The sequence below is a fragment of the Condylura cristata genome, unplaced genomic scaffold (assembly GCF_000260355.1).
Source record: "Condylura cristata isolate star-nosed mole 26May11 unplaced genomic scaffold, ConCri1.0 scaffold00004, whole genome shotgun sequence".
In the NCBI taxonomy this organism is placed as follows: domain Eukaryota; kingdom Metazoa; phylum Chordata; class Mammalia; order Eulipotyphla; family Talpidae; genus Condylura; species Condylura cristata.
In genome coordinates, this window is record NW_004567105.1 from 12,987,894 (window position 1) to 13,015,694 (window position 27,801).

The 27,801-nt window shown below is 42.5% G+C and overlaps 1 protein-coding gene across 9 annotated transcripts in view; it reads left to right on the forward strand.

The window, feature by feature from the left end:
• ANKS1B (ankyrin repeat and sterile alpha motif domain containing 1B) overlaps nt 1-27,801 on the forward strand; it is a 755,486-nt gene that overhangs the window by 691,049 nt on the left and 36,636 nt on the right. For 6 of the 9 annotated variants that reach the window (XM_012720251.1, XM_012720253.1, XM_012720254.1 and 3 more), the window contains exons 20-22: nt 11,686-11,757; nt 17,852-17,980; nt 19,953-20,024. In XM_012720251.1, the coding sequence (XP_012575705.1) occupies nt 11,686-11,757; nt 17,852-17,980; nt 19,953-20,024 (273 nt within the window). Of the gene's footprint in view, nt 1-7,768; nt 8,653-11,685; nt 11,758-17,851; nt 17,981-19,952; nt 20,025-27,801 lie in introns of those variants that run through there. The other 3 variants (XM_004675770.2, XM_004675773.2, XM_012720258.1) reach the window with 2 other exon arrangements.

The following is a 27,801-nucleotide window of genomic DNA, read 5'->3' on the forward strand; positions in this document are numbered from 1 at the left end:
GTTTCTTAAAATGAACACTCAGTTGCCTCTTCTCAAAACATACACGGCTCTATCTGTGATGACTTTGGAGTTGGAAATGGTAGCGTTTTTCACGCAATGCTAAAATGTTTCTGTCCTCTGCATGATCATAAAAAATACAGTAAAAAAAAAGGGGGGGACTTAGGGTTTGATTTTAGATTTGGATACTCACCACACAAGTCTCAATTCTTCCATTCTCTTTTGCAGCCAGCACCGAGACAGGTTAGACGTCCGGGAGTTGGTGCTGGATAGTCAGACCTCTGATGTCTACACTTGTGCTCCATGTGCTTGCTCTTGGCCAGGGTAGATGCTTTCCATTAAATTAAACTGTGGATAATTTTTTTAAAGATTGATTTATTTATGCATACAAGAACAGGGGTACAGGCCAGAGGTGCGAGGGGTGAGCAGATTCACCAGAGACAGAGTGGGGAGCAGAACAGGCAGATCTGAGGGGAGCAGCGGGCGAGACAGGAGAGGTGGCTGCAGACAGCTTCATAGTGCTTTGCTCTAACCTGTTGTACCACCAGGGAGGGCCCCGAACCATGGATAATTTCTAAAACCAACCATTATTTCCAACTAAATAAATAAGAAATCTGAATGTATAGAAAAACTCTTCTGTTTATTTCAGAACCAACCTTGTGATATCTGGCAGTGCCCCAGGCTGGCTGAAACACCAAGCAGCTCACTCACCAGGCCTCGGTGAGTGACACGCCAGGCCTCGGTCCACTTGCTGCCTTTGGGAATATTATCCATCAGTGCCAGCCCAGTTCTTGGGTCGACAGGCCAGAGTTTGGAATGTTATGATCCAACCTTGCTAAAATGTCAAGGGAAGAAGAATCCACCTACTCTCCTCCTTCTTCCTTGTTTATTCTGCCAGCATAAAGAGACGGCTTCTGTGTCTTAGGGAAATGGGTCTGATTATCTCGTCCAATCTCAGTTAATTCCCTTTGTTTATGACTGAGGTAATTTGTCAGCAGGGACTCTCCTGGAGGCCTACAAGTCCAAAAATCCAACTCAGGATGCCTTAAGCAGAATAAAAGGCTTGTAACTGGGTCGCTTCACTGCGGACCCCAGGTAGACCCACACACAGGTGCTCAGGTGTGCCTGCTCTTGGCTCGTCATGCCGAGCTCGGCTCTGCTATCCTCTCTTTTGCCTCTTCTCCCAAATGGGCTTTCTGCACATGTGGAGAGCTTTGGTTCCCTTTAAACTTGAACCTGTAAGAAGAAAGAGCTTATCTTTGTAAGAGCTCACCCAGAAGTCCCAGGATGGTGTCCCACTGGTTCAGATCAGCCTGATTGGGATGACTCTTCTGTCCAGAGCTTGTCACAAGCCAGTTTGTGAGCAGGGGAGGGAGAAGCATGTGAGAGAGAACTGGAAGACACATGTGGGGAGTGGTAGCCAGTTCGAAGCACCTTCCTGCAGGTGGATTTAGCTCCCCCTGAACCCACACGGATGGCAGCCAGGATGGGAGCTAGCCACGCACAGTCAGGGCCGAAGCAGACAAAAACAGTAATACTAGACAGCTGCATAAAACCCACTTTGACTTCAAAATTCTGAGGATGTCTGATAGAAAATTGGATATCGATTTCACTTTTTCATACTTAACTTGATGAGCTTTTTTTAAAATACTAGATTTAAAGTATCAGGAACAAGGTTAAAATTCCCATCTCTGATATCTATTACCTGCATACCCTTGAACAAACCTCTTAGCTATTCAGAGTCTTATTTTTCTCATCTAGTGTTATTAAGACCCACCTCGCATCACTGTTGTGAATCACAAAGAGTGTGGTATTTGTCAAAGCATTTTACAAGCTATAAAGCTATTATATTTGGGTTGTTTTAGAAAGTATTATTTTGAGATAACTTCTTCTACCTTGCACTTTTTCAAATGCAACTAGGAATAATTGTATTTTAAAAGAAAGCTCATAATATTTAGCTATGTTTTACAAAACGATTTCTCTTTTCCAACTCCTAAGCTTAAACTAATACCTTTCCACTGATGTGGAAACAATCGTTCTTTAGAATGTAAACACAATGCAAGAAGTTCCTATCTCTCTCATAACCTAATTAGCATGAAAGCTCCTTGGAAAGGATTTATGGATGATACCCATACTTAAATGCATTAACAGTTTATGAATTAGCATATATCAAAATGCATTAACAGTTTATGAATTAGCGTATATCAAAATACATCATTCTGTTTCATGTTAGAATATTTTAGTTTATGTCCCTTATGATAAAGTACGTGTTGGCTATGTAGCAGCAACGCCTCACTGTGCCTTTGTCATCTTTTAATTTCCTTTAGTAAGCACTCCACAAATACTCATTGATCAGTTCACTTCCCACAAGTTATAGGCACCTCAAAACCTTGGGGTCCTGGGACTCCCACTTAAACACCATTTGGGGTGGTCTCAAACCTTTTAGGAAAATAACCGCCGAAAGCGGCCATATCAGCTGTCTAGCTTAGATCTGGTGGTTCTTTACCATCATGAGAACTAGTCCTGACTCATGCAGCTTTATAGTGAAGAAATTGGAACATTTCATTGCTTCCCCAAGACCACCCCACTGCAGCCACCACTCAAGCCCAGGCACTTCACAGACTCATTTTCCTATTGTTAATGAGCACCCCAGACTGTTTCTACAAACTGGGTACCAGCAGACAAGACACATTCTAGAAATTCTAGAACCACAAAAGGCTCCGTTGCAATATTTTGAGTCCTCTGACAAATTCTATTAATATCCAATAGCTTATGTGAATTCAAGGTGGGAAGAGAATTCAGCCTCCCAGACAGCATGGGAAAAACCTTGTATTTAATAAATGCCTCACTCTGGAATCTAGTTTTTCAACCTTTACAAATCAGGGGTAGCAAGTATTTCTTCATGTAAATGCTTGTGAAATGATGAGACTCCCTTCTTCCTGGGTCTCTGTTTTAATGGTGTTTGAATGCAATTTCCCAAAGATTTGTGACAGTCTTTGTCTTTGGCCAAGAGAATCTTCTATTCCTTTAAAGAAAAGCAGTGCATTTGGGGTAGGAAAGTCCCGAAAAAGTGAAACCTCGTCCAGTCCCTAGAACATCCTAAACAGACACAAGCTTCTGTTTATAAACTTCCACCCATCGTTACTGGGAAAGTTCTTTCTAATTGATAGAATTTATGCGTTGTGCGAATTAAAATGAACCTGCCTAAAACTCCTATATAATGCTTTCTCTGAAACAACGAAGCATAAATCTGCTTCCTTGTGTTGAGAATAGTTCTTTGAGACTAAAGACAATCTCGCTGTGTTAACCATCTGCTCCACGCCATAACGCTGGATGAGTGGCACTGAACTGCACAGAGTCGGGGTCCCCCGCTCCAGACACCGCTACTTGAGGGGGCTCTCCCCGGGCCTGGAGTCATGCCTCCCTTCACACCCTCAGTCATGTGCGCCTGGGCATGGCAAGCTTTTGTATTTATGCCACTCCTTCCCAGCTACGACAGTTTCATCAAGTCGTTTATCCAACAATCCTCATCTACGGACGTTTTCAAATCTTGGTCAATACTCAGTGTCTCTGTGAAATTGTCAGCTGTGTATCATGCTCATTTTAAGAGCTTCCCCTCCAAAGCATGCCTGCTGAGGAATCCATCCACTCACTGATTTTGGTGATGAACAAAGCACACCTAAGAAGAAGGCTTGGTAGCCTCCATCAGACATCCTTTAATTTAGCATCGTTCAAGGCGATCATTCACTAAACTTGTGTTTCCCTATTTTTCACAAGAATAAAATGAGGAAATAGTGAGATCTCATTAAACATCTTTGAATGAATGGCTTTGTCTTTTTCACCAGAGGCAGGAAGCCGTGTTGAACATTGAATTAATAAATGGGTTTAAATAGAGAAAATGACAGCCTCCGTTTGCTAGAAGGGAACATAATGTATATTTTAAAGAGATGTTACAGGCAAAGAATAATATCACTTCATTAAATTGAGTTTCTTTGCAGTAACTCATTTAGGATATAAAAACCTGATCACTACTTTTCTGAATAGTTATTCATTTCTTCTTTTTCAGTCATTCTGGGAGCTGTTTCTCTCTGTATTGATAGCACCCCAAAGTTGAGGTCAGACAAGCAACATAGCCCATATTGCAATAAACAGCACAATCCCAATTGACTTAAGTCCACCTGACATCCTGGAATCATATTATACTCCAGTACAATATCTGGAGTATACAGGCAGTGTTCCATTTTTTTCCCCCCGCTCTGCTCTATTTTCCACTGTGAGGAGATTTCATAAATACTTGTGTAATGCTGTTTAGGACTACAACTGTCATATTAAGGAAGGCAAGTTATATATTATGTCTACAAATGAATAACTGGAATCACATAGCCAGCAGTCCACTCCTACTTTGGCAGAGGAGGGCCTATTTTATGTGCTCCGAGTACCAGAATCAGAGGAAGGAAGGGAGGGATGGAAGAGAGGTGGGAGGAAGAAAGAAAAGAGCACAAATCTGGGCAGGCGGCAGGTGACACTTGGGCTTCTGTCACGCCAGTGCACTTGTGATGGAACTAAAGCAAGTATGTTATTTACTTCCCCCGACGGTTGCTCATTTGAGCGATGCTGACACCAGCAATGGCAGGTGCCATGTGGAGAAAGAGCCCTTGGCCTGGCTTTGCAGTTCTAGCAAGTGATTAGTGATCTATCCAAGAATTTCCACCAGACTCAGGGGAGGTAGAGAGATGAGTGATCGTGAGGGTCTCAAGAGGGACTGCTCTTCTGAAAGGTGGAGAAAGGTGCTGATTGGAAGTAGCAGTTGGCAGAGAAGAGAGCCCCGCAGTCCCTCCAAATTAGTGAGTCTGAAGTTTTGTATAAGCAGGGTGAGTGGTAAGAAACCCTGAACTTGTAGTTCCCAGGGTAGTTGGACAGAAGAATCACATGGAGCAGTTATAGGGTCAGGCACAAATCACAGAACTCACCTGGGAGAAAGACGGTCGTTCTCCTGTCCTCAGCAGTGGGGCAGAAGAAATGTGAAGCTAATGACCTGGAGCTTCTGGGTAACTCAGGAGAGAAAAAAGGGTCTGATTTCCTCATTTCCAAGCAGGGTTCACTTAGTGTCTGTGGAAGAAGCCTCAGGGTTGTCACCGCTGGAAGAAAAGGCACTTTCAAGGTGGCTGATGCCTTATTCCTCTACTCAAGTTTGACGCCATCCCTTGACAAGATGGAGTCTGTCTCCTTTGAGCTCTGCTCAAGGCGCTGCTGAAGTTGCTGGTGACTGACGGAGGCTGCCTTGGTTAGGATGCCCTCTTTTCTTTTGCTATTTTGTTCCCCCTCCAAGTTTGTTTTTACTTTATTTTAGAACCGCTGTCATCTAAGTAAGGAATGAACTTCGTTATTCCTAAGCTTTCACTCTGAACTGTTCTTATTTTTCGTCGTCTTCTTTCTGGTCAATTTCTGAACACTGCAAAGTGTGAAAAAATGATGACAACATAAAAGAAAACCAGAGAAAAAGCCATTTATTTTTCAGGGCTGGAACAAGGCAGAAAATTTTATCTCTGATCGACTCTGACTGGAGGGCTCTATTCAGACAAGTTCCTTTATTAAGCCCCCAGAAGGTTTTCAGTGCCTCGTTGGCTCAGAGCATTGAGTAGACGGAGCTTTGTTAACTCACCCTATTCCCAGATCCACCGTCAGCCCCTCAACACCAATTTGTCAGTACCCTGTCAGTGGGGAAAGGGTCACACCCACAGCAATTCCCGTCCTTAAACATTAACTAAAGTCAGGGCTGATCCCCACTGGCTTGCCGACCATGTCTTGTACTCAGTAGAAGAGCAGTAACTTTCCTTGAATGGCTGTCAGAGTGCCAGGGAGACGAGTCCATATGCTTTAAGCTTTGTTGCTTGAAAAAAATAATTCCTCTACAGTGTGAAAAGGCTAGACGCGGTCTGGATGCATGTGCCTGGGTGTTCAGGAAAGGGGACATTGGGGTAGAACCTGAAGGGAGTGAGGGCTCTGGTCCTGCAGGGTCTGGAGAATGGTACTTCAGGTGGAAAGAGAAACAGACACAGAGGCTTTGAAGCAAGAGTGTGCTTTGCTATTGCGGGTCAAGTGTGCAAGTGCAGGATGGTGGCGAGGTGAGGTGGGCATGGCCGGGGGTCTTACTGACCATTGTTAGGATTCTGAGTTTGCTTCTGCATTCACAGAACAGAGTGTAAGGTGTGGCATTCATTTTAAAATGGATTGTCTAAGCAAGGATTAAGAAGCTTATGAAAGAACCCAAGTGAGCAATAGGTAGTGACTGATTGGGTGGGGACAGGAGGTGACAGGATTTCAGAAGTAGTTTCTATAGGAACTGCCTCGAGGTTGAATGTGACATGTGAACAAAGGGACAGCGCCACCATCTTGAGACTGGGAGGCTGGAAGAAGGAGGGTGTCGTTGGCTGAGAGGAGAAGGCTAATAGGGAAAATGAGGCCAGGAGCCTGGTGAGCGCATTTACATGAGGTCACCTGTGAACAGCACAGGTATGAAGATATGTGGATATCTGAGTGTGGAGTTCAAAGGTCTGGACTGGAAATACAATTCGGGGCTCAGGAGAGGATGAGAGAACCTGGTGAAGCCAGAGAAAGGAAAGATGGCCCCCAGGGGGTCAGAGTCAGGTCATAGGATCCAACAAAGGAGGCCGAGAAGTGGAAGGTGTGTCCAGTATGTCAGGAGGGCAAGGAAAATGAAGGGTGGGTTTGTAGGGGTTACTGAGGAAAGCAGCTTCAGATACGGGGTGCAGGTGCAGCCAAGAGAAAAAGTGAAGGCCAAATTGAGGGGTTCTGCTTAAAGAAGGACGGGAATTGAGCAGGAACTGAGGGGTCTTGGGGTCAAAAAAAAAAGGGTTCTGTTGGGCATCAGTGGAAGATGTTACAGCACTTCCTGAGAATGTTCCAGTAAAGAGTGAGACAGTTAATGAAGGAGAATTTATTAGAATTTATTGCTACCAACTGAGCAGAAAGGAAGTTCACCTTCAAAGGAAAACTATGGAGAGAGGTGATTTTTTTTAAAACTTTTTTTAGATTTGAACGTAAATGTGTTTTATTTTCTAACTGGATTTGTGGTAACTTAAGATACAGGATGCTAACAAGACACGATGTAGTGTTGCATTTAAAGCAGATATTTCCAGAGTCAGCAGAGAGGTCTTTATAATATAAATATGTGTTGACTTCATCATTTAAAAAGAAATACACATAATCGGCCCTCCCTGGTAGCGTAGCGGGTTAAAGTACAGCTCTAAGAAGCTAAAGCCACTTCCGCATGAGTTCGATTCCCGCCTGCCCCGGAGGTGACCACATGGCGCGGCAGACCTCTCCTGACCCGCCCGCTGCTCCCCTTAGCAGTGTACTTCGTCCATCTGCCTGTTCTGCTCCCCACTCTGTCTCTGGTGAAGTCTTTCGCCACCCCTGAGTCTCTGGCCTGTTCCCCAGTTCTGTATGCACAAATAAAATCTTAAAAAAAAAATACACATAATTTATGGATGCTATCTCACTTGTAAGACGTGTATGCCTTTACTTAGTCACCATTTATTTGGATTTCATGGTAATTCAGGTTCAAATAAACTAAATTAGCCTTTGGAGTATATGTGGATAAAAGGTATTGAGAGAAAATTAATAAGCAAATGAAATTGCAGAGGGTGTTTAACATCTTTTAACAAAATTACTTCCAAGCTCTTTACCAGCTACCCTTTCATATATGGGTGTGCCAGTTACAAAATGTTTCTTCTCTCTCCACTGGCAGCCCTACTTCAGCTTTTATCAGGAAAAATGAGAACTTTTCCCAAAAGAAGTCTGCAAGGTTAATTTCTGGTGCATTCTAGCAGAAGTGAAGCAGTTTGCCAAAGGCAGAAATGGCATCAACAAAGTAGACCCCGACAGCAAATAGCAGCAATGACTGTTCCAACAGTGCTTTCCCCTTGGCCAGGAACTGTTCAACACACTCTCTGACTCTGTTCACCCTGTTAATAGGTCTGCTGGCCGCCTCTGTTCCAGAATCTTAGCTGTGAGAGTTCCCTCTCATGAAGCCAGCCATGGGGCTGTTCCACAACCTGGGGGAAGAAGTAGGTTAAGCCCTCTGCTGCTGCTTCTTTACAGATGAAGACATGCAAAGGCTTAATTAAAACTTAGATTTCAGTCACTACTGTTCTAAGAATTTGGGCCCCAAATGGCATTGAATTGCTGGTGTTTTCTTCATCAGAACTTTTCAGAACTTAGTAGTGCTGTATGTATTGCACCCTGGAATATTCTCTCCTTAAATATCATGAAACTCTGCAATGGAAATTCTCTTGCACTTAAAAGTCATTCTAGCACTCAGCATAACAACTGCATGCCTAGAAGAAAAGCCTTTTCATAATATGAAGATGCCCTTTACAGCTGGACTATGGCGACCGACTCCTGAGAGCCTGCTCAGTCTTTCCTGACAACTGAATTACTGTGACATCTCAAATGTACTAGCTTTTCAAATCAACAACCTTCCTAACTAGGCCATCATTAACCGCCTTTATTTTAAAGTCAGTTTTTAAAACCTGACTTTTTGCCATTTGTTTTGAGTCCCTTCATTATTGGAAATTGTAGAGGTTCTACTTTTTCTAAGCTTCAAACAGCTAGTAAACGTAAAATAGTTATTGGGAGTCCTTAAGAACACGTACAGGCCACATATGAACTCACTTCAGTTTATGACTCGGGGTGGGGCTTTTCCTTCACAGGAAAAAAAAATTTAATATGGACTGTGTAAAATACAAGAATCCTGGCGGGAATCCTGTGTAAAATACAAGAATCCTGTGTAAAATACAAGAATCCCCCCTCTCCCCTCCTACCGCTGATCACAGTCTGTGGCGTTGGGAAGGTCTGTGGAGGTGGGAAGATGGATTCGGGTTACTGGAAGCTAGCCGGCAACTTTCCTGTAAGTCCTCATATTCCAAAGAGAAAGCGCAGGAGGGGCCAGGGCTGAATCCTGCCCGGTCAGCATCAGCTCCTGGGCACCGGGGAGGGGCGTCGGTTGGGAGGGGCTCAGCAGGTGCTGGGGCTGGGCAGAGAAGGCGCTGAGTCACAGCAGAAAACGCTGAGGCTGTGGCTCCTCTCCGTGGGAGAGCGCCTGCCCAGACACTGGGCTCTTGCTTAGTGAGAGGAGCCCCCACGGGGATGCCCGGTCAGACAGCAAACTGGCATCTCTGCTCCCTGCTGGACTTCCGGAAGCACCACTGGGCTGACGAAGAGAGAACCGGAAGGCAGTGTCCTCGCAGACAAGGGCTGTGGGCCCTGAGAGCCTGCCCTCGTGGGAGGCCATGCAGGTGGGAAGCAGGCGGAGGCTGCGGGCCGGGCTCATCTTCTCTCCTCTGTATCCTGGGGGCTGCCGAGGTGCTGGGAGGGCTGAGTGGAGCTGCAGGAGCCACGCTAGAGCCAGATTTTTCACAGCAGCGGTGGGGTTGGGGGGGTCCCCTACCTGAGCAAAGCCCTGACACAGGGCTGAAGCCTGGCCTGCGGTGGGTTCATAGGGCTTTGAGGCCTAGTTAGCTGCCATTACAGAAAACTCAGCCACATAACAAAGAGATGCTTGTCCTCCCCCCTCCCCCACTCCCTTACCCCCCACTCTCCCACTCCCCCAAGTAAGGCTGTGAAGAAGCTTGGATGAATGTGTCCCCACATCTCCTTACTCCAGGGGAGCTGGCGAAGTGGGGATCAAACTTCTTACTCACCTCTGGGTTTTTGCTTTTGGTTTTTTTCTTGCTTTTTTCCCTATATATATTTTTAAATAATATAATAGTCTATTTTTACATCATTTCGTGCCTTTTTCCATCTCAGTTGTAATCTCCATGGGACCTCGGGGTTTTCAAGCCCCAAGGCTGGTCAGTGGTGAAGTGGAGCAGAGTTTGAATCAATATGATATTGGAGTTTTGTATAAAATGAGTTCCTGTAACTCACAGTGCCCAGCACATCATGTGCCCAAGTGCCCAAAAAGTTCAGTGGCTTGGGGCCCAGCAGAGAGGGCAGACTGTGCTCGGCCCCTTTGGGGACCAGCCACTGGAAAACAAAACTTCGAGGTTGTTGGGTCTCTGGGAAGTTGAGACTGTTTCATGAACTTGCCCGTATACAGACTCGTTTCGGAGCCAGTAACAAGTTGCATGGAACTGGGGAGGCCCCCGCACTGATGGTGTGGTCAGTGCTGGGCTGGTGCTTCCTCCCAGCTTTGCCAGCAGTGGCGGATGTGACAGTCCCCTGTGTATCCGAGCAAGCCCTTCATCCCTCCCCATGTCCCTGTCTTCATCTGCCAGGTGACAGGTGGTCCTCATCATACAAATTATGTGTAAGAATTAGAACTGGGGCGGGGGCCGGAGGGTGCTAAAAAGGTCAAGGTAACCATCCAAGTGTGCCACTTAAGATGGCAGTGGTACCAAAGCATGGCGTTTTTATCAGAATGGGGGCCCTTCATCTGTCCCCAGAACCCTCCCTATGACAGCAGGATGGAAACCAAAGGTTTAGGAGTGTGTGGAGATATACGGTAACTAGAGAGGAAATGTGAAATTGCTGGTGAGCATGCCTGTGAGGGCGGAGGTGGGGGCACAGGTCGGCTTTTATTTCCATCACGTATTTGCTAGGGATACTGTTTTTTTTTCCAGGTTTCTAGATATATGGTGGCTATGTTCTTATCTCCTTCCTGCACCGTCTTTGTACAGTCTGCTTATACTTCTGGGGAGATTCACAGTGCTTACTGACTCAGCTCAGGCCCTGTGCCATTTTCTGTGATTCAGTTTCACAGTGTCTTCAAAATGATGGAATTCAGAAAAAGTGCTCTGTAAAGGTCGAGCCGGGAGCCTTGTAAGGCTCTTGGTGGATTCTTATGTAACTGAGGGCGTGGGGGTGGGGGCGGGAGGGGGGTGTTCATTGGTGCATTTGGTACTTACTTGGTTGTTAGCAACATTGCCTGTTAGCGCTGCTACTTATTCATTGTGAATAGTGTGGTGCAGGCTGGTGTGGGCTCATCCCTTGGGCTCACTTGCTGTTTCTTAAAGGTTTGGCTTGAATAACAGAACTGAGCGTCCCAAGCCCCACCTCTCTCTGCCGCCAGCCTTCCTCCTGCACCTACCTGCTGGGTGAAACCTGACCCTTCCCTTGCTAACTGCAGAGCTTGCCCTTGAAAGCTCTGGAGAGGAAAAAAAGCTTCTAGGTTTATCACACAGGGCAATGACTACATCACAAGAAAGTCGCTTTATTGCATTGTTTGTTCTTGGGCATTAAAGATAAGCAAAATGTTTGACCTGTGTGAAAGGGTGTTTCCTGTCTTCCATGAACCTCCTGGAAATATTTATCCTCTGAAATGAATGACGTGAAGAGGGACCATGTTCCATTCCAGTTGGCAAATAGAAGCTACCGTTTGCTTTTTCCAAGATGTGAAGCAATTTCCCTTGAAATAAAACTAATGCATAACAGTTTTGCTTTTTTTTCAGCCACCCCAAAATATTCTTGAGTGACTTGGAAGTCAATAATTAAACCTTGGACACCCTAAAACATTTTTTTTTTAAGTTTGGGGTTTTTGTTTTTTCAAGAAACGTGTTTCTTTGCCTTTTACTATATTCCTCCTTCCCTTCCTGGATGCTATCTTGGTAGCTGCCATGTTTTAAATATTGACAAGATAAGATAGTTTTCTGTTTATATCAGCAGTCGTCTGTCTGTGAAATATGGACGAATCAGAACGCTGGATTTCCTTTCTCAGCCATCCATCAGGTTCATAATGTAAGGTTACACATGGTTATTTTTTTCTTCCTGAACTTGCTACTATGTAATGTGTTGCAAAATGTTGTCAGTAGCTACAGGAACCATCTCCTGGCAATGCAGAAATTCGTGGTGTCTAATGGCTCTTGAGATTCTGTCCATTATACTCGTCCATTATACTCGTTGAATGTGCCTTGTGAGGAGTTTGATGTTGCAAACGTTGTCCTAAAATGAGAAACATACTCGGTTCTAAAGTCCACGGTTAAAATCTGTCCCATGTGAGTTTTGGCTTTCATCCCAGGCGTCTGCATTAACTTGCTTTTGCAGGAAAAAGGAAAAGGGTAAATTGTAAATTGATGTATATTCTACATGCATGTGAAGATCGCTGTTATTCTTCCCCATTTTGTCCTGCATATCTGTGGGCTCTTCACCCCTTTGTGTCTAACAATTTGCAAAAGTTCTTGCTTTTCACTGATGAGAAATATTTGAGTCTGATTTGCATGCAATTCTGTATAAATTTTATGCAAGTGCGGGAGGAGTATAGCAAGGAGAGGCACCATTATGGCTACAAAGTGGTTCTCAGCCTTTTTCCATTTGAAAATACTGAATTGATCTTTGGAATGTGTGTGAAATCCCGACCCACTTTACTCTGAGCTGCTTAGTATTCAAAAGTTCACATTTCACCTTTGCATACTTCTTAAAAAATTCATTTTCATTTGAAAAGCAAACACTCTAAATGTTTGGGGTTTTGTTCCCTATTTTCTATTTTTACATACAATCCTATTTTCACACCCTGTTAAATTTTTCCATTGGGTAGCCTGCTGTCTGAGCTGAGATGGAGGCATTTGGTTGAGAATCACTAAGCAAAGCTCTCGGGGTGGCATGTGAAGGGCCTCTTTGGGGTGGCACATTAGGCTCGCCCTCCTCCTATGCATGGGATTTCTGGCTCTTGGGGACCATGGTGCCTGTATGTTGCCTGGTTCTGGTGCCCTAGTGATCCAGAAGGTTCTCCTGACCCCGCAAATGCTGAAAGTGCTTTTTGTGCTTTTTTGCATTCACAAGTGGCCATCTCTGCTCTTTTTCATCAAAAGGAACAAATTGAGTATAGCCAACTGCAGATGACCAAACCAGCATTCATTATTCTTGAAGACTTTGAAAGAAATCTAGCGACATCCTGCTTTCATGTGTGTGTGTTCGTAGGAGGTCTTTTCTTAAATTCACATCAAAATATTCATATACATATTTGTAAGCATAGTGTGCTGTATATAGCATTCTTCAAAGTCTTGGAGAGATAATAGAAAGTTAATGTAGTCACATATATCTTAGGTATGCTGTGATATTTGTCAGAACTATTGAAAGTGAAACCTTAAAATAACAATTGTCATTTAAAACCAACTTATTTTTTCATGAAGTGTTCTGATAAAATAGAGAATAATGTTTGTTAATATTCAGATCTAAATTTATAGGCAGGTAGGTGGGAGAAGTTCCTAGTAGAAACGATTTAAAAGCTTCTATTTTAAAAAAATCAATTAAACCCTAATTTAACTTTTTTTAAATAATGGAAGACTTGAAAGATACCATACCTTTCTACTTGTGTTAGAAAATGATGTCATAATCATGATTTTGAAGTATTTACTGCTTACGAAACGTTTTTCTCAACAAGAAGATAAGACTATAAATGATGTCTCCCCTTTTTATTCTGAGTATATACAGTAGATTATATAATCTTGCTTCAGGAGAAAGAGCTAGATGGTACTATGTTCTGGCATTTGCCTTAGGTACTTGGTACATATAAACCAGGACCAGGGGGTTTTAACAAAGTACAAGGCCTACATTTGAATCTGCCATCCATTAAAATGATTCGTCGACCTTTGTAGATATTTGTGTGTGTGCTATAATTAAATCCAGCTAGTAATTTGACACTTTTGAGCTGGTGGCATGAGTGACAGTTGACTTAATTACACTATATCAGGTATGACTCAGTGATAGTCCTTCTCACTCAGCCAGACTATGAATTTCTAGTTGACAGTTGGTAAATACCTCTTAAATAGAATCGATTCTCAAATTAAAGCTCCAATCTCATTATTTTTTCCTTTATATTGAAGGTTCGTTTTTATTTGGGTTTGAAGGGACAGTTAATGATCTATGTTTTTCTGTTTAGTTGATACATAGCAAGTAAATGAGGTTTTAAGCCATGACCAAATCTTTGGACCATTAAGATCACTCACTAAATGAGCCTAAAGGAAGAAGTTTTTCTAAGTATTTTAAACTTTAAAAATGTAATCTAAAGACATTTAGTGAATGTACCTTGAATCATCTTAATTTCTTTTCTATAACTACTTAAGCCCTCTAAAGTGCCTGCCAGTAAGTAATCATTAAAAAAAATGACAGAATTTATTATCCCAAGCATTTCCCATTTTATTGTTATTTTACTTAAATATTATCATGTCATTGTTAACCATGTTTAACTCTACTGTTACAAACCATTATTTGAGGAAAAAGATAACTTAGGCCTGTTTAAATTTTATCTTACTTAAAAAGCACTTTTTTGAAACTGGTAAATTAAATTAATTTACCTGAAGATATACAGGCATATGTAGAGCTGAGTGTACTACTTAGTAACCCCTAATAAAACTGGGCTTCACAGACTGAAATTATTTAATGTATGAGGCAAAAACCTTTATTTGCTTTTGATCTCTTCAGCTACTCCATATAGACACAGCTCTGCCTAGCCCTTCACTGCTATTTCTGCTCCAGTTAAGCCTCCAGGAGAGTAGAGACCTAAGGCACCTTTGTTCTCTGAACTATTGTTTTTGAACAGGTAAAACAGCATCCCAAGGATAAGTCTGCCTATTACAATACTTGAATGTCAAGTTCATCCCTTCCCATGAAAATAATTCCAGAACAAACAAACAAACAAAAAAAAAATCAACACCTACAAGCAGAATCTTCAAAATAATCTTAAATCTAAGGTTAAAACAAACAAGTGGGTGAATTTCCAGAATGAAAAGAAATTAATTTTCTTATTCATTCAATCTTAAAAACACTTTTCTCTCTGCTGGAAAACAAATTTCTAGAAACAGCATAATTATGACAAAACTCAGTTTCTGTTTCCAGAAAGGTAAATTCAGTCTCTGTAGAGAATTTTAAATATTTGGATCGGCGCGGTATTTCAAGACCATAAAGAAAATTAAGGATTACATTTTTCTGCCCTGTAATTATCTCCCTCATAGCTAGCGGGGAGGCCCTGTCAGATCATTCTGAATTCAAAGCAGGTGGTTTGTAGATTTCTGGACAAAGTGGAATCATAGGAGAGCAGAGGATGGTGCTGTCTACAGTTCAGTGACTGTGCTACTGGTCTCAGGGATCAGCCAAGGCGGAGATGATCTCCAGCCCAAGGTGCTAAGGCTGCTACACCTTATGTGGATGATGTAAATATTTGGATCAGCATTTGGCTGCAGTTCTGCTTTAAGTGTATGGAACTCACATTGAAACTTAATTATAAAAGTGCCTGAGTTAATTCAAGTCAGAATGAATTTGCATATGGTTTGCATGCTTAATATACTAACATCTGAAATACCCAGAATCCCAGCCTCACCCCACCCCTCCATACCCCCAGCCCTTTCCCAATCCGTGCCCCCAAACCCACGGTAACCCCCTTCCAGCTCCTGTCTGTTCCAGGCTTTCTCAAAAACTGCCTGTTGAGCTCTGCTAGGGCCTCTCAGCCAGATGATGATGGCAGGGCAGACACGAAGCCGGGGCGCTTGGTTTGAATTGTCACATCAGCAGACTCTGATCGAAGGATCTTTCGATGTCAACCAGCTCCTCCTGTTGTATCATTCCACGAAGTTGCGTGCAAACTTCTGTTGTTCTGTTAGCAATGTCACCTGTGACTTAAATGTACAACACCTGTTTGCTGTGTTGTTGCTTTATCAAGGGAGGGGGGAGGTTGGGGGCTGAAGGCTAGTGGGAATGGGGGGAGGCTCAAAGAATGATTTGATGGATTTGGGGAGCGTTCTGAATTAAGAACTCATAGCTACATATTTCCAGAATTGTCATTCTTACCACCTAAAAGTTATCACACCCAGCTTCAAAATAATATTAAAAGCCACATACCCTACCGTTTGAATTTTATAGTTTTTTTTTTCAGGGTATCACAACTAATTCAAACAAAAATGGGAAAGATAATAAAGATGCAGACATTTAAAAGAGAAGGGAACGATCACCCTAAGGAGCCAAAAAATAAATAATTCTATAACTAATTGCACTCAGTTATTGCTTTTACAAAATAAACATGCATATAAATATAATAAGACTCAGGAATGAATCAGGAGTGGGTTATAAAATAGAAAAAATGATGTGCTAATGTAAATATTCCAGATAAAATCTTAATATTTAAACAGTTGGAATAGCCATACACCCCAGTCAGCACCTAGAAGAAAACCACACAGAAGAGCACAGTGTGAAGGAGGACCTAGAGGGTTCTGCCTGCCACAAGCCCAGTGAGGAGCCAAGGAGACCGGCCAGTGCTGTTTCTGCCTCCTGGGCTTGGGAGTCGCCATCTCAAGGAGAAAAGCATTCAACTCTCTGTCCCTATGAAAATACCTATAGAGCATGCTGGAGGAGCTGTAGAATTTTCTTCAGGTTTTTCAAAGTCAGTCAGAAACTTCCAGAAGGCAAAGTCTTTGTCTATCACTTGCCAGTGTGGGGAGCCACTTCCTCTTCTACCTAAATAAAAGTTACGCAGAAAAATGAGAACTCCTTGACCCCCCCAAACATACACACTGTTCAAGCTATTCTGAGACAACTGTGGCTCTCTACCCGTTGGGGAGTTACTAATGTTTGGGGTTTTCTAGATCCTTTCAAAGAAGCTAATGAAAGCTATGGATATTCTCTCTCCCCAGAAAGAAACATCTGTGTCTAAGACTTCGCATACTTACCCTAGACTCCTGGATAATCTTCCTTAAATAACCCTACAGGGGCAGCCCCTCTGTGAGTGTTCCGTAGAGCAAGGTCTCTAGCAGGTTTATCTAACTTTGGAGCACATAAGCCTCTGTGTTCTTCAACTCCTGAGGAAGGTCTTTTGCATCATTCTCAAAGGCCAACCAAATCCAGGTTAAAAGAGAGTAGCTCTGGAATGTTGCCTGTTTTCTAGTTTTAGTTACATCCATTTGAAAAGCAAGAGCTGAATTTGGAAATCTGAACCTTTACCAGAGTACAGAATCTCCCATGTGTAGTCTCAATCAGACTGTAGCCCAGAAAGGAGACGCCCACACAGGCCTTCACTGTAGGTGCTGAATAGCCCGTTAGAGCAGTGAAGAGGTCAAGGCGAAAGCCTCCAGGAGAATGGTGAGAGCGGTGGGTGTCCCCTGCCCCAGGCCCACCTTAGCGAGCATGCGTATTATAGAATGTGCGACCCTGCGCGTGTGTGCTGGTGTTCTGAACCAGAATCCTCAGTATGTGCATGTGTGCATCTGATGAAACTTGGTATTTAAATATTGGATCTTTAATTGTACATTAGGTTACTGAGAAAGGTAGCTGCAGACCTCAGCTGTCACAGTGGCATCCTATAAACACGGACAAACTGAGATGAGGGAAGTGGCTTGTCACCCGCTAGTAAATTTGTCTTCTAACATTTTGTTTAGTATCTTACTTACAAGTACCTTTTCTCCAGAGAGATAAAGTGACACACGGTACATGGTACATGTCATATTTGGGAACAGAAACTCATGCAGCTGTGTATTCTGAATGTACAAGCAATGCAAACTAAATTTCCAACTGAAGTTTAAAAAACAGAAAAGTCAGATTGTTTTCTGTTGTAACAAAAATGATAAACTCATAAATCCTTTATGAATATCTTTGTTTAATTTTAAAATGACTTAAATTAGGATATCTTTCTAAAAATAATTCACCTTTCACACCTCAGAATTAACTCAGCTTTGGAAAACATGATGCTAATACATGTAAAATCATAATAAATAGTAAATATACATATCTATAGTACACCCTCATTTTTCATATTTACAGTACACATGTATAAGGTGAACTCAGGCTTAGCTGTAGGGAATGATTTGCCTACTGCTCATATTACCTCTAGAATAAATGTGATTTTCAGACAGGAGACTGGGGAGAACCTTCCATTACCTTGCGACCTCCAAATGAAGCCACCGCCTCGACGCCAGTGCAATACTGGCAGCATCACCCAGAAAAGCTCATCTTCCAGTCGTGTGATTACAAAGCTTTTGTAAGTCGTCCACAATCCAGTATTTGGGTACTAACGGGGCTAGACTATATATCTACTTCTGGCTTATTTCCTTTTTGTATTGAAAAAAACGTCCTAAAACGTCCACCTCTGAAATTCCTAGAATGTTCTCCCTTTCTTTTTCTGAAGGCAGCCTTCCATCCACAGAGAGCATGCAGACAGGGCTTTGGAACCTTTTCATCTTAGAAGCACGCACTCTGTTTTGCCTTCTGGTTGAACTGAATGTTTTAAATGAAAGTTAATGAGGGGCAGTCCTAAAATGGAAATGATTGTAAACAGAACACAATAGATTTCACCACTCACTCATTAGTGATCTTAAAACACTGGGTCTTCTGCTTTGTAGAAGTATCAGATTCCGTTCATTGGCATCATTAGGATTATGTATGACTGAGTGGTTCTTGTTTTTTGGGGGGGGGGTGTTTCCCATAGGAGAGGGTATTGGGCTCACCTGAGAATTGTAATATGAAAAAGTAATGTGCCAGGGATCCCCTAGGCTTGGGGGGCAGGTGGTGGTTGTCATGACGACTGCAGGCAAAGTGGCCTAGGCCCCTGCAGCTCCTTGCAACTGCTTCTCTTAAAAAGACACATTTAAACCAGGACAAACTTTCCTGATATCTTAAGAGATAAGGCTCTCGCCAGGCCCTTTTCCTGAATGTGATGACGATGGAGGCGATCTGATATTTTGATGGCAGCTGAGTCTCCTTAATTGACGTAACTTGGTTTACAACTCTGGATGGTTTAGGGCTGTGAGACCACACCCTGCAGCTACACCCAGTCTTTTTTTCATTTTGGGCTATCTACACCTGCAGCTTACCTACCTTGAAAGTGCTTGGGTTACCTGCAATAGTAATCTTCCCCAAGATGTACAATCAAATGCCTCCTTCCTCCTCCAGTGTTCAAGTGCCAAATCCCTGGACCATTCTGGACATACTTCTGTTCATCCCTCTACTGTCTGGTCCTGTGTGGCCTCCATGGGGGTCTTTCCCAGGCCACAGTATTGATTCCCAGCCCCCCTATGATCGAGTGCCAGGGTCTGCCTCTTAACAGCTGTATCGAAAAGTATCCTTACATACTTACTGAAACTCATATTTTTGAATCACACCAAGCTCCTTTTTTGTTAAGAAATGAGGGAGGGAAAAAATGACAAAAGGAAAAGAGCCCTATCGAGGCTTTAAAAGGTTGAGGAGTCATCAGTTGGTAGAAAGGCAAACATTTTGCTAAACAGTTTGTCCCAGCCAGAACTTGTAGCCTAAGTGTTTTGTATCAAGACAGCCTGGGGTCTGGTCACTTAACTGCCCAGTGGTTCATAGTTCCTGGGAGACGCTGTCATCCTCCTACCTCCACTCAGCCCCCTGGTGTCCATTTGTACCCGGGACTCATCTCTCCCATTGTGGAATGTACAGAAATGGTATTCTCCCTCTGCCCCTTACCCCCACCCCCTCTCAGGTGGATAAAGCCTAGAACGCACAGCTGTGAATGAAAAAGGCCCAGAACTGCATCTCGCCTAAGAACAGCCTAATGTTAATTACCTATGCAACCAACTCAGCCCATGCTGCTTAGTTTCTCAGCTGTCTCATACAACCCTGTAATTACAGAGATAGTAGTGTGATTTATTTTTGCAGACATTGCTGCCTCAAAAAAAAAAAAAAAGTGGGGGAAACATTTTTAGATGCCCCATTTTGCAGTTAAATACGATTTGAAAGATGGCATCTTTAGAAAATGCTGCAGTTTTATAATGAACAATTTTCAGCTTCCAGAACTATGGTTAATTCTGCTGCATGCTTCCTGTAAGTGCATTTATTTGTTAAGATTAGTTACTGTTAGTTTTTCAAAGTTACACAACAATCTACAGCTAAAAAATCTAGTCCAGTAATACTTCCACAATTTGTCTTTAAATATCTACTCATATTTTTACTCTGTACTCCATAAGTCACTGCAATCTTTTGTATTTTAGTATTTAGGTTCTATGCTCATCAAAGAGCTGAGGGGGACAGAATCAACCCAAGACGCTTGTGCAAAGATGCGGGTAAGTTTGCCAAACCACTTTATTCCTAGTCACTGAAATACTAAATACTGGGTATGCATACAAATTGCCACTTTTCAAATTACTGTTTTCCTCATCTGTTGGTCTGCTGAATCACTTTGGCATTACATAAAAAGGTGCTCTGGTTTTGTATGTTTCTTTTTGAGCGCATGTCACTGTGGTCTGAGTTGATGTCCATTTGATGTAGATATACTCTATTATATTTACTGTTAATATTAAAGGTTAATTTACATTGAACACTTTCCAGATTAGGAGAAAAACACTAAGTTTAATGCAAGAAAATGTTTTGAGCATCCTGTAAGACAGTCTGAGAAGATCTACTGGAAATATCACCAATTAACTAAAAGTTATCAAGTAAAGAAATGTCGGTCACATACTACATAAAGCTAGAATTCTTTATGAGACTTCTTAATTACTCAACTTTTTACTTTATTTTTTAAAGATTTATTTATTTATGCACACAGAACTGGGGTATAGGCCAGAGGTGCAGGGGCAGTGAGAGGATTCACCAGAGATGGAGTGGGGTGCAGAACCAGTAGATTGACTGAAATATACTGCTGAGGGGAGCAGTGGGCAGGACAGCAGAGGTCTGCTACCCCATGTGAGTCAGCTCCCTGAACAGGGGATAGAACTCGTGCTGCAGTGGCTTCATAGTGCTGTGCTTTAACCCATTGAGCCACCAGAGAAGGCCCTGCTCAACTGTTTTAATATAGGAAAGACATTTAACTCTGAGCTGAATCATGAGAGGACGGTGAGAGTTGATTACAATGACCATTCGTGATCTATTGCCGTTGCGCTGATTGGTGGCTGCTGGACTCCTAGTGGTTTGTATTAGCCAAAGCAAATCTCACTAGTACCACAGACTACATTTAAGATTCCTCAAAGCAGACGTGTAGAGGGTGTGGTGCTATTTGACTAGCAGTACAAGTACAAAGTATTGGAATTATTCAAGATAGAAACTAACCAGTCAAATCTAAGATCATTAGTGATTCCTAACTTTTGTCTGTGGTCAGTAATAACTTGTCTTTTTGTGTGTACACACCTTTCAGCTAGAAATATTTAAAAGCATGCAGTTGAGTTAAATTAATTATGAAAGCAAACACGGGATATCCATTACTTATGGAAAACCAAACGTGTTTGAAATTGACATCTCCATATTTACTGATTTAATTCTTTTGATCGTTTGGATATCAGAAAGACTAAAATAGTTACCTTGGATTGGATGCGGAATATACTCGAATTATCAGCGGCAATAATTCTTTATCCCAGGGGCTATGTGTAGATGAAGAAACTGATGATGTGAGAACTGTAAGTCCTAGTTCTGTTGCTGTATACTTGCTCTAGGAGGGGCTTGGCAGTCAAAAAAATAATCCGCGATAACATTTACTGAAAAGTAACGATGTGCTCATCTTCCTGGCTAAGTATCTTGATGGCTTATTTCATTTTGTCTTTACCATGAGTCTGAGATTAGTCGTCATTTCTCCATTTACAGATGAGAAAACTGAGGCTTAGAGAGGGTAAATAGTATCGCAGGTCACACAGTGAATTACATGCCCACCTGGGGGCTAGACCTCAAGTCTGACTCCACATCCCGTATTTTTAACTAACTCTACTTTTCCTGGGCCTGGCTTTCTTATTTAGAAAATGGAAACATTGATAAAGTCAAGTAATAATTTTGGATATTGGATTAGAACTCTCCAGGGTTCTTGCTGGTTTTATCAATCCAAATATATATTTATGTATTCTAAATATATTCTTGATCTAAATTATGTCACCAATGAACCATGAGAAAATGGGATAGATTTTCAATCACCAAGCCTCATAATAATTTGAGAAATTTTCATCAACATGGATAAGACATTAATCTGGCATCTCTGATTTAATACTGTTAACTAGATTATGAGTCCTGCTACTTCAGTGAGGTAAATAGGCTAAATAGTGCACGCAGCTCTATTTAAAATACGCCAGATAGGTGATTTGAATTTCAGTCAATTTCTTGAAATTGAGTGATTCTGAAATTTCATTCTGATAGTAATAGCAAAACCATCTTAATAGTTTTAGTGGAAAATGATTTAGTTAAATACTTGTCGGCTGCTTCAAATGAAACAGAAAAGGCTGGCTCTTTGGAAGCCATTCTTTTTTCACTGGGGTATTTTTCTGGTTTGCTGCCCTTGATATTTATTTTGGGTACTTTACATGAATTGCTTCTTGGAATATCACAAGCCTTTATTTCCCATCTTGATTAAATAAATCTGTCTTCCATACAATAGCTAAAATTGTTCTCTTTGGTTCCACCTTAGCCTTTCAAAACCAAAAGGGTGGGTCTGTTACCTAGGACTTTTGTGAGTTAGAACTCTTTTTTTTTTTTTTTAAGATTTGTTTGTTTATGCATACAGAACTGGGGTACAGGCCAGAAGTGCAGGGGCGGTGATAGATTCACCAGAGACAGAGTGAGGAACAGAACAGGTAGATCGACAAAGTACATTGCTGAGCAGAGCAGCGGGTAGGCCAGGAGAGGTCTGCCGAGCCATATGGGTCATGCTTGGGGCTGGATCAAACTCATGCTGAAGTGGCTTTAGCTTCTTAGTGTGGTGCTTTAACCCACTGCGCCACCTGAGTCAGAACTCTTAACGGAATAAAGGGGCAGGGGTCTCAACTTGCAGTTAACCTGAAGTTACTGTTTTCAGGGAAATGAGCCCCATATAATCAGGTCTTCCCAAGAGAAATACTTTAGAACACAGATGATCTTAAAAGATGATATGCAGTAATGTCATTAGACCAAAGTATTGTAAACTGAAACTGGACTGGTTTACTCTTCTCATTAGAAAAATAAAAAGCTTTCAGGTCAACAGCACACATCTTAGCTGAAAGTAAAATGTCTTTCCCAGAAAGAATTAAATCATTATGGTTGCTTACTCTCCAACTCTTTGTTTAATTGTACTTTGTTAACACCGATGAGTACAACTGAGCTCCTGAGTTCAACATCCAGTGGAGGAGACCAAGGTGTTCACTCCTTTGCTCCCCCAAAGCAATTTCACCCTAGCAGTGACTTCCTAGCGCCTTTGGCCTGTGAGATCACCTCGCTGTGAGATCACGTCGCTGGGCCTGAAAATGGTGTCTAGTCGTGGTCTTCTAAAATCAGTCTAGTGGGACAAACAACAGTGAATACTCGAGAGCTGGATGCCAGTCCCTGTGTGAGTGAGTTGTGTGCTCTGGTTCACTCATGAGATAAGTGCTTCTGTGGTGCCCATCTTATATATGGGAGAGCAAAGGCCAAGGACCGCAAAGTAACTGGCCCACGGTCACCCAGCCAGCAAGTAGTGGAAGCTGGATTGAACCTAAGCCGTCTCCCGAATCCTGGGGTTATCCCTCCTTTCTCAGGAACTAGAGAAGTAGTGACTGCCCTGATTTTTAAAAAAGCTGAAAAGGTAGAAATCATTTATGTGGCTAAGAGCGTCAGGAGCCCTCAGAGTCTGTAAATTACCACCAGCCAAATTAAATCATATGTAGCGGTTGGGGTAATTTTCAATGTGTTAACATACGTAAAAATTGCAGGAGAGTTTTATGGCATCTTTAGACACTACAAAATGATTTTTCCCACACCACTTACTTTAATATACTCCCAGTTTTCTCTTAGAAACATTTGGAATATTTGATAGTTACAATTGTTTAATTTCTAAGTTTATCTAAACCAGTTTATTCGTCTCTCTGGTCCCCTCCAGTTCTGAAAGAAAAATAATTCTACATTTATTCCCTGTCATTTTATTATACACATACTATTTCAGTTAAAAGCATGTCATAATATAGAACATTAAAAAAGAGAGAAACAAAAGAAAAGTATGCCAGAATCAACTAATATGGGTGAGATGAGAATAATCCACATCATTCACAATGTGGAGTCACTTCTCTTTCTGACCAGGTTAATCAGTCTTTTTCCTCCTCAAACTGTCTTAAGATTTTCAAAATTTTTTTAAAAAGATTTATTTATCTATGCATACAAGAACTGGGGTCCAGATCAGATGTAAGTGGTAGGGGATGAGAGGATTCACCAGAGACAGAATAGGGAGCAGAACAGGCAGATTGCCTGAAATACACCGCTGAGGGGAGCAGCAGGTGGGTCAGGAGGGGTCTGCTGTGCCATGTGGGTCAGCTCTCTGGCAGGGTTAGAACTCATGCTGCAGTGGCTGCAGAGAGCATCATAGTGCTTCATTTTAACCCGCTGTGCCACCAGGGAGGGCCCCTTAAGATTTTTTTAATCAACAGACTATCTTTAGAGTAGCTTTAGGGCTAGCAGAAAAGTGAATATAAAGCAGAGAGCCCCCTATAACGCTCCCTCCCCTGACACCTTTCACAGTCTCCCTATTACGAACCTCTTGCATCCACGTGTACACTTGTCACAGTTATGACCAATGTTGATATGTTATTAACTAGAGTTCATAGTGTACACTAGAGTACATTCTTTATTTCACTCCTTGGCTGCATATTTCCTTTGTAGCTTTGCAGACATTTCTGTTTAAAGACAGAATCAAAGCATATACTAGTAATGTGTGAGGAGTTGTAAAAGAGAGCTATTTAATCTGAACATATTCATTTAGTGCTACCTTTTGTGCTAGTGGGATTTCCAGCTAAGCCTGACCTCAGAAACGCTTCATTCCTGAAGGGATACTTGAGGGGCATTAGCTCTGGGATCCTGAACTGCGTGTCCCCTGAATATGCTCCCCACAGAACACAGGACCTTTGTCACACCTCATGCCAGGTCTGGTCACCCCTGCTACCCCGCAGGCAGAGCCACACACCTTGTGTGCCCAGCACATGCCAGGTAACAGCCCCCTCAAGGAGAGGTCACGATGCTGAGATAATCCAGCTGAGTTAAACCTCAGACAGTGTGACCTCTTCCCCCCAGCGTCTGAATATCATTTCATCAGTTCTTGGGTTTGCTTTGGATTATTTCATCGGTGTCCCCCACTATAAGGTAGTGTCCCTGTCACTGCCCAGCTTGGGTACTGCTGTTCCAACACTTTGCAATCTGCTCTTCTTTCCAGTTTGTAAAGGCCATCACCAAAAGGGCAGAGTGGGGGAGGGGTGATGAAAAAGGGAAACTGTAGGCACTATGGCAGATGTAATTTTTCAGTTTTATATTTGGGGAAGGTAATTTGCTCCTATATGGACTAAGAGTTTCCTTTTTTTTTTTTTTAACAATTTTTTAGAGATTTTTTTTTATTCATTTATGCATATGGAATTGGGGTACAGGATGGAAGAGCAGGGGTGGTGAGAGATTTCATCAGAGACAGAGTGGGCAAGTCAAATAAATACACTGCGGAGGGGAGCAGCGGACAGGTCAGGAGAGGTCTGCTGCGCCATGTGGGTCACCTTCGGGGCGGGGGATCGAACTCGCACTGAAGTGGCTGTGGCCAGCTTGCAATTCTGCACTCTAACCTGTTGTGCCACCAGGGGAGGGCCCAGAGTTTCCTCTTTGAAGTAATGTGCCCCCCGGAATGAGCTTTCCAAGACAGGAAATGCACAGCTGTGGCCTTGCAATGTCCTCTTTGGTATGTGTAACTCTGACTTAGAGATTCTAAATTGTACACTGTCTGGTGAAATAAAAAATTTACTCTGGCCAGGTGAGGTTCTACCATTCAAATCTGTCTTCCTCGCCTTACATATGCACCATCCTCCAGCCCTGAATTTTGCTCTAGGGGGTAGTGAGCACTAATACACCATTCTCTATCACTTTCCCAATTAAATATACCATTAGGAAACATCTGCTCCTGTATGAAATAGGCCGTTACATTTAATTTAATGCTCTCCGAGATCTTACTTTCTCAAATTCCGTAATCGGCAGTACATATTGTTCACAGGTGTTTGTGCTCAAAGAATTTCGCTTACAAAAAATATGTCCTACCTGTTTTCAACTATGATAAGGTAGCAAACTGCTCTCCAGATATCAGAAAGGAAATATTTACAGAGTTATTTTTTAGTCAGGAATGAAGCAAAACTTCCACTTCGGGAACCTTTATTTCCAAATCATTTTTTAGAGAGATCTTCCAGAGTTCAGACTTCTCATTGAGTCTACTTCGCTTAGCTTATATGATTTTTAAATTTTCAATCTGGAAGCCATTCTAAAGTTGAATTGTTTGTTTGTTTGTTTGTTTTTAAGATTTATTTGTGCATACAGAGCTGGGGTACAGGCCAGAGGTGCAGGGGCAGTGAGAGAATTCACCAGAGACAGAGTGGGGAGCAGAACAGGCAGATCGACGAAGTACACTGCTGAGGGTAGCAGTGGGCGGGTCAGGCGAGGTCTGTTGCGCCGTATGGGTCACCTCTGGGGCAGGGATCGAACGCTTGCAGAAGTTGCTTTAGCTTCTTAGTGCTGTGCTTTAACCTGCTGTGCCACCAGGGAGGGCCCTAAAGTTGAATTTTTAAATATATAGATTTCCAAATAATATCTGTGCCTCCATTGAAGTGTGAAACCTGTCATTTTTTGTGCATCTAAGGAAATAAGTTAATGGTGGAAAATGGATTGGAAAGCTTGGGAAAAGTTAGATTTTAGAAGTCTTTGAAAGTATTAAATCAAGAAAACTCTTTCCCAAGAAGAGACTCAAACTTAGTGGCTCTGACCTAATAACAATCCTGACTATGAGCAATCATCATTTTCAGAAAAGTAATTTCAGAAATCACTTAATCAGGTAACCAGGTTGGGAAAGAACAACTCTTCTTGAAAAGTCTCTGCAGCCCCATTTTCAAGGCAGGATCAAATATTTTATCTTTTCCTCTCTCCCACGTAGCACACCAGCCATATAAATACAGGTTTAAGCCCCTCGATGTGTGTGTGTTTGTGGGGGGGGGGGGGTTTAAAATAACAATACACAAAAACCAGTCACATTTCTAGCTTCCCAGCAAGTGCTGAGTTTTGTTTGTGTACTTCTGTGAGCTTTTCCCTTGGGGGTCTACCCAGCTGAAGCCTCCAGTCCCAACCATTTTATCCCCTATCATCTTATACCCTTGTTCTTCTTGGTTTTTATTTGCTTCTATTGCTCTTGTTATTGGCTTATCTCTCATATAACACCCTCATCACACTACATCACCAGATTTCCCGAACCTCTTCTGTCTTTAATCCCACTTGTCTCTTAAACTCTCTTTCTAAACGCATTCACCGGGTTCATTGTCATTGGCCAGATGTATCGCTCTGCTGAATGAGCATGTTGCGGCCTCCTATGTAGCCCAGAGTTTATTCGGTTATGCTCACAGATTTTGATGCTGCTCTTCCCATGGGAAGTTAAATGAAAAGTATCTGTCCTCAGAAAAACAGTAATAGCTGCATGCTCGGTTTACAGCAGCTCTAGAAAGTCAATGCTAAATTAACCCATTTTACAGATGAACTAGGACATGGCCGGCTGGACACCTTCCCATACGTCTAGGAAGGGGTGGGGCCAACCAGGAGTCTCAGTACCCTCCTTTGCTTTGATCATTGCACCACAGTGCCGCCTGGAGGAAGCAGTATGTCTCACACCTCTCTTGCACTTCCTGGCTGAGTTGTGCTTAAAAGTGACAGATTGAAAGTTGTGGTTTTTCATACATTTACAGTTGGCCTTAATGAAAAAACAAGGTTTTTTTACGGATTTATTTATGCACACAAGAATTGGGGTACAGGCAGAGGTGCAGGTGGTGAGAGGATTCACCAGGGACAGAGTGGGGAGCAGAACAGGCAGATCGACGAAGTACACTGCTGAGGGGAGCAGCGGGCGGGTCAGGAGAGGTC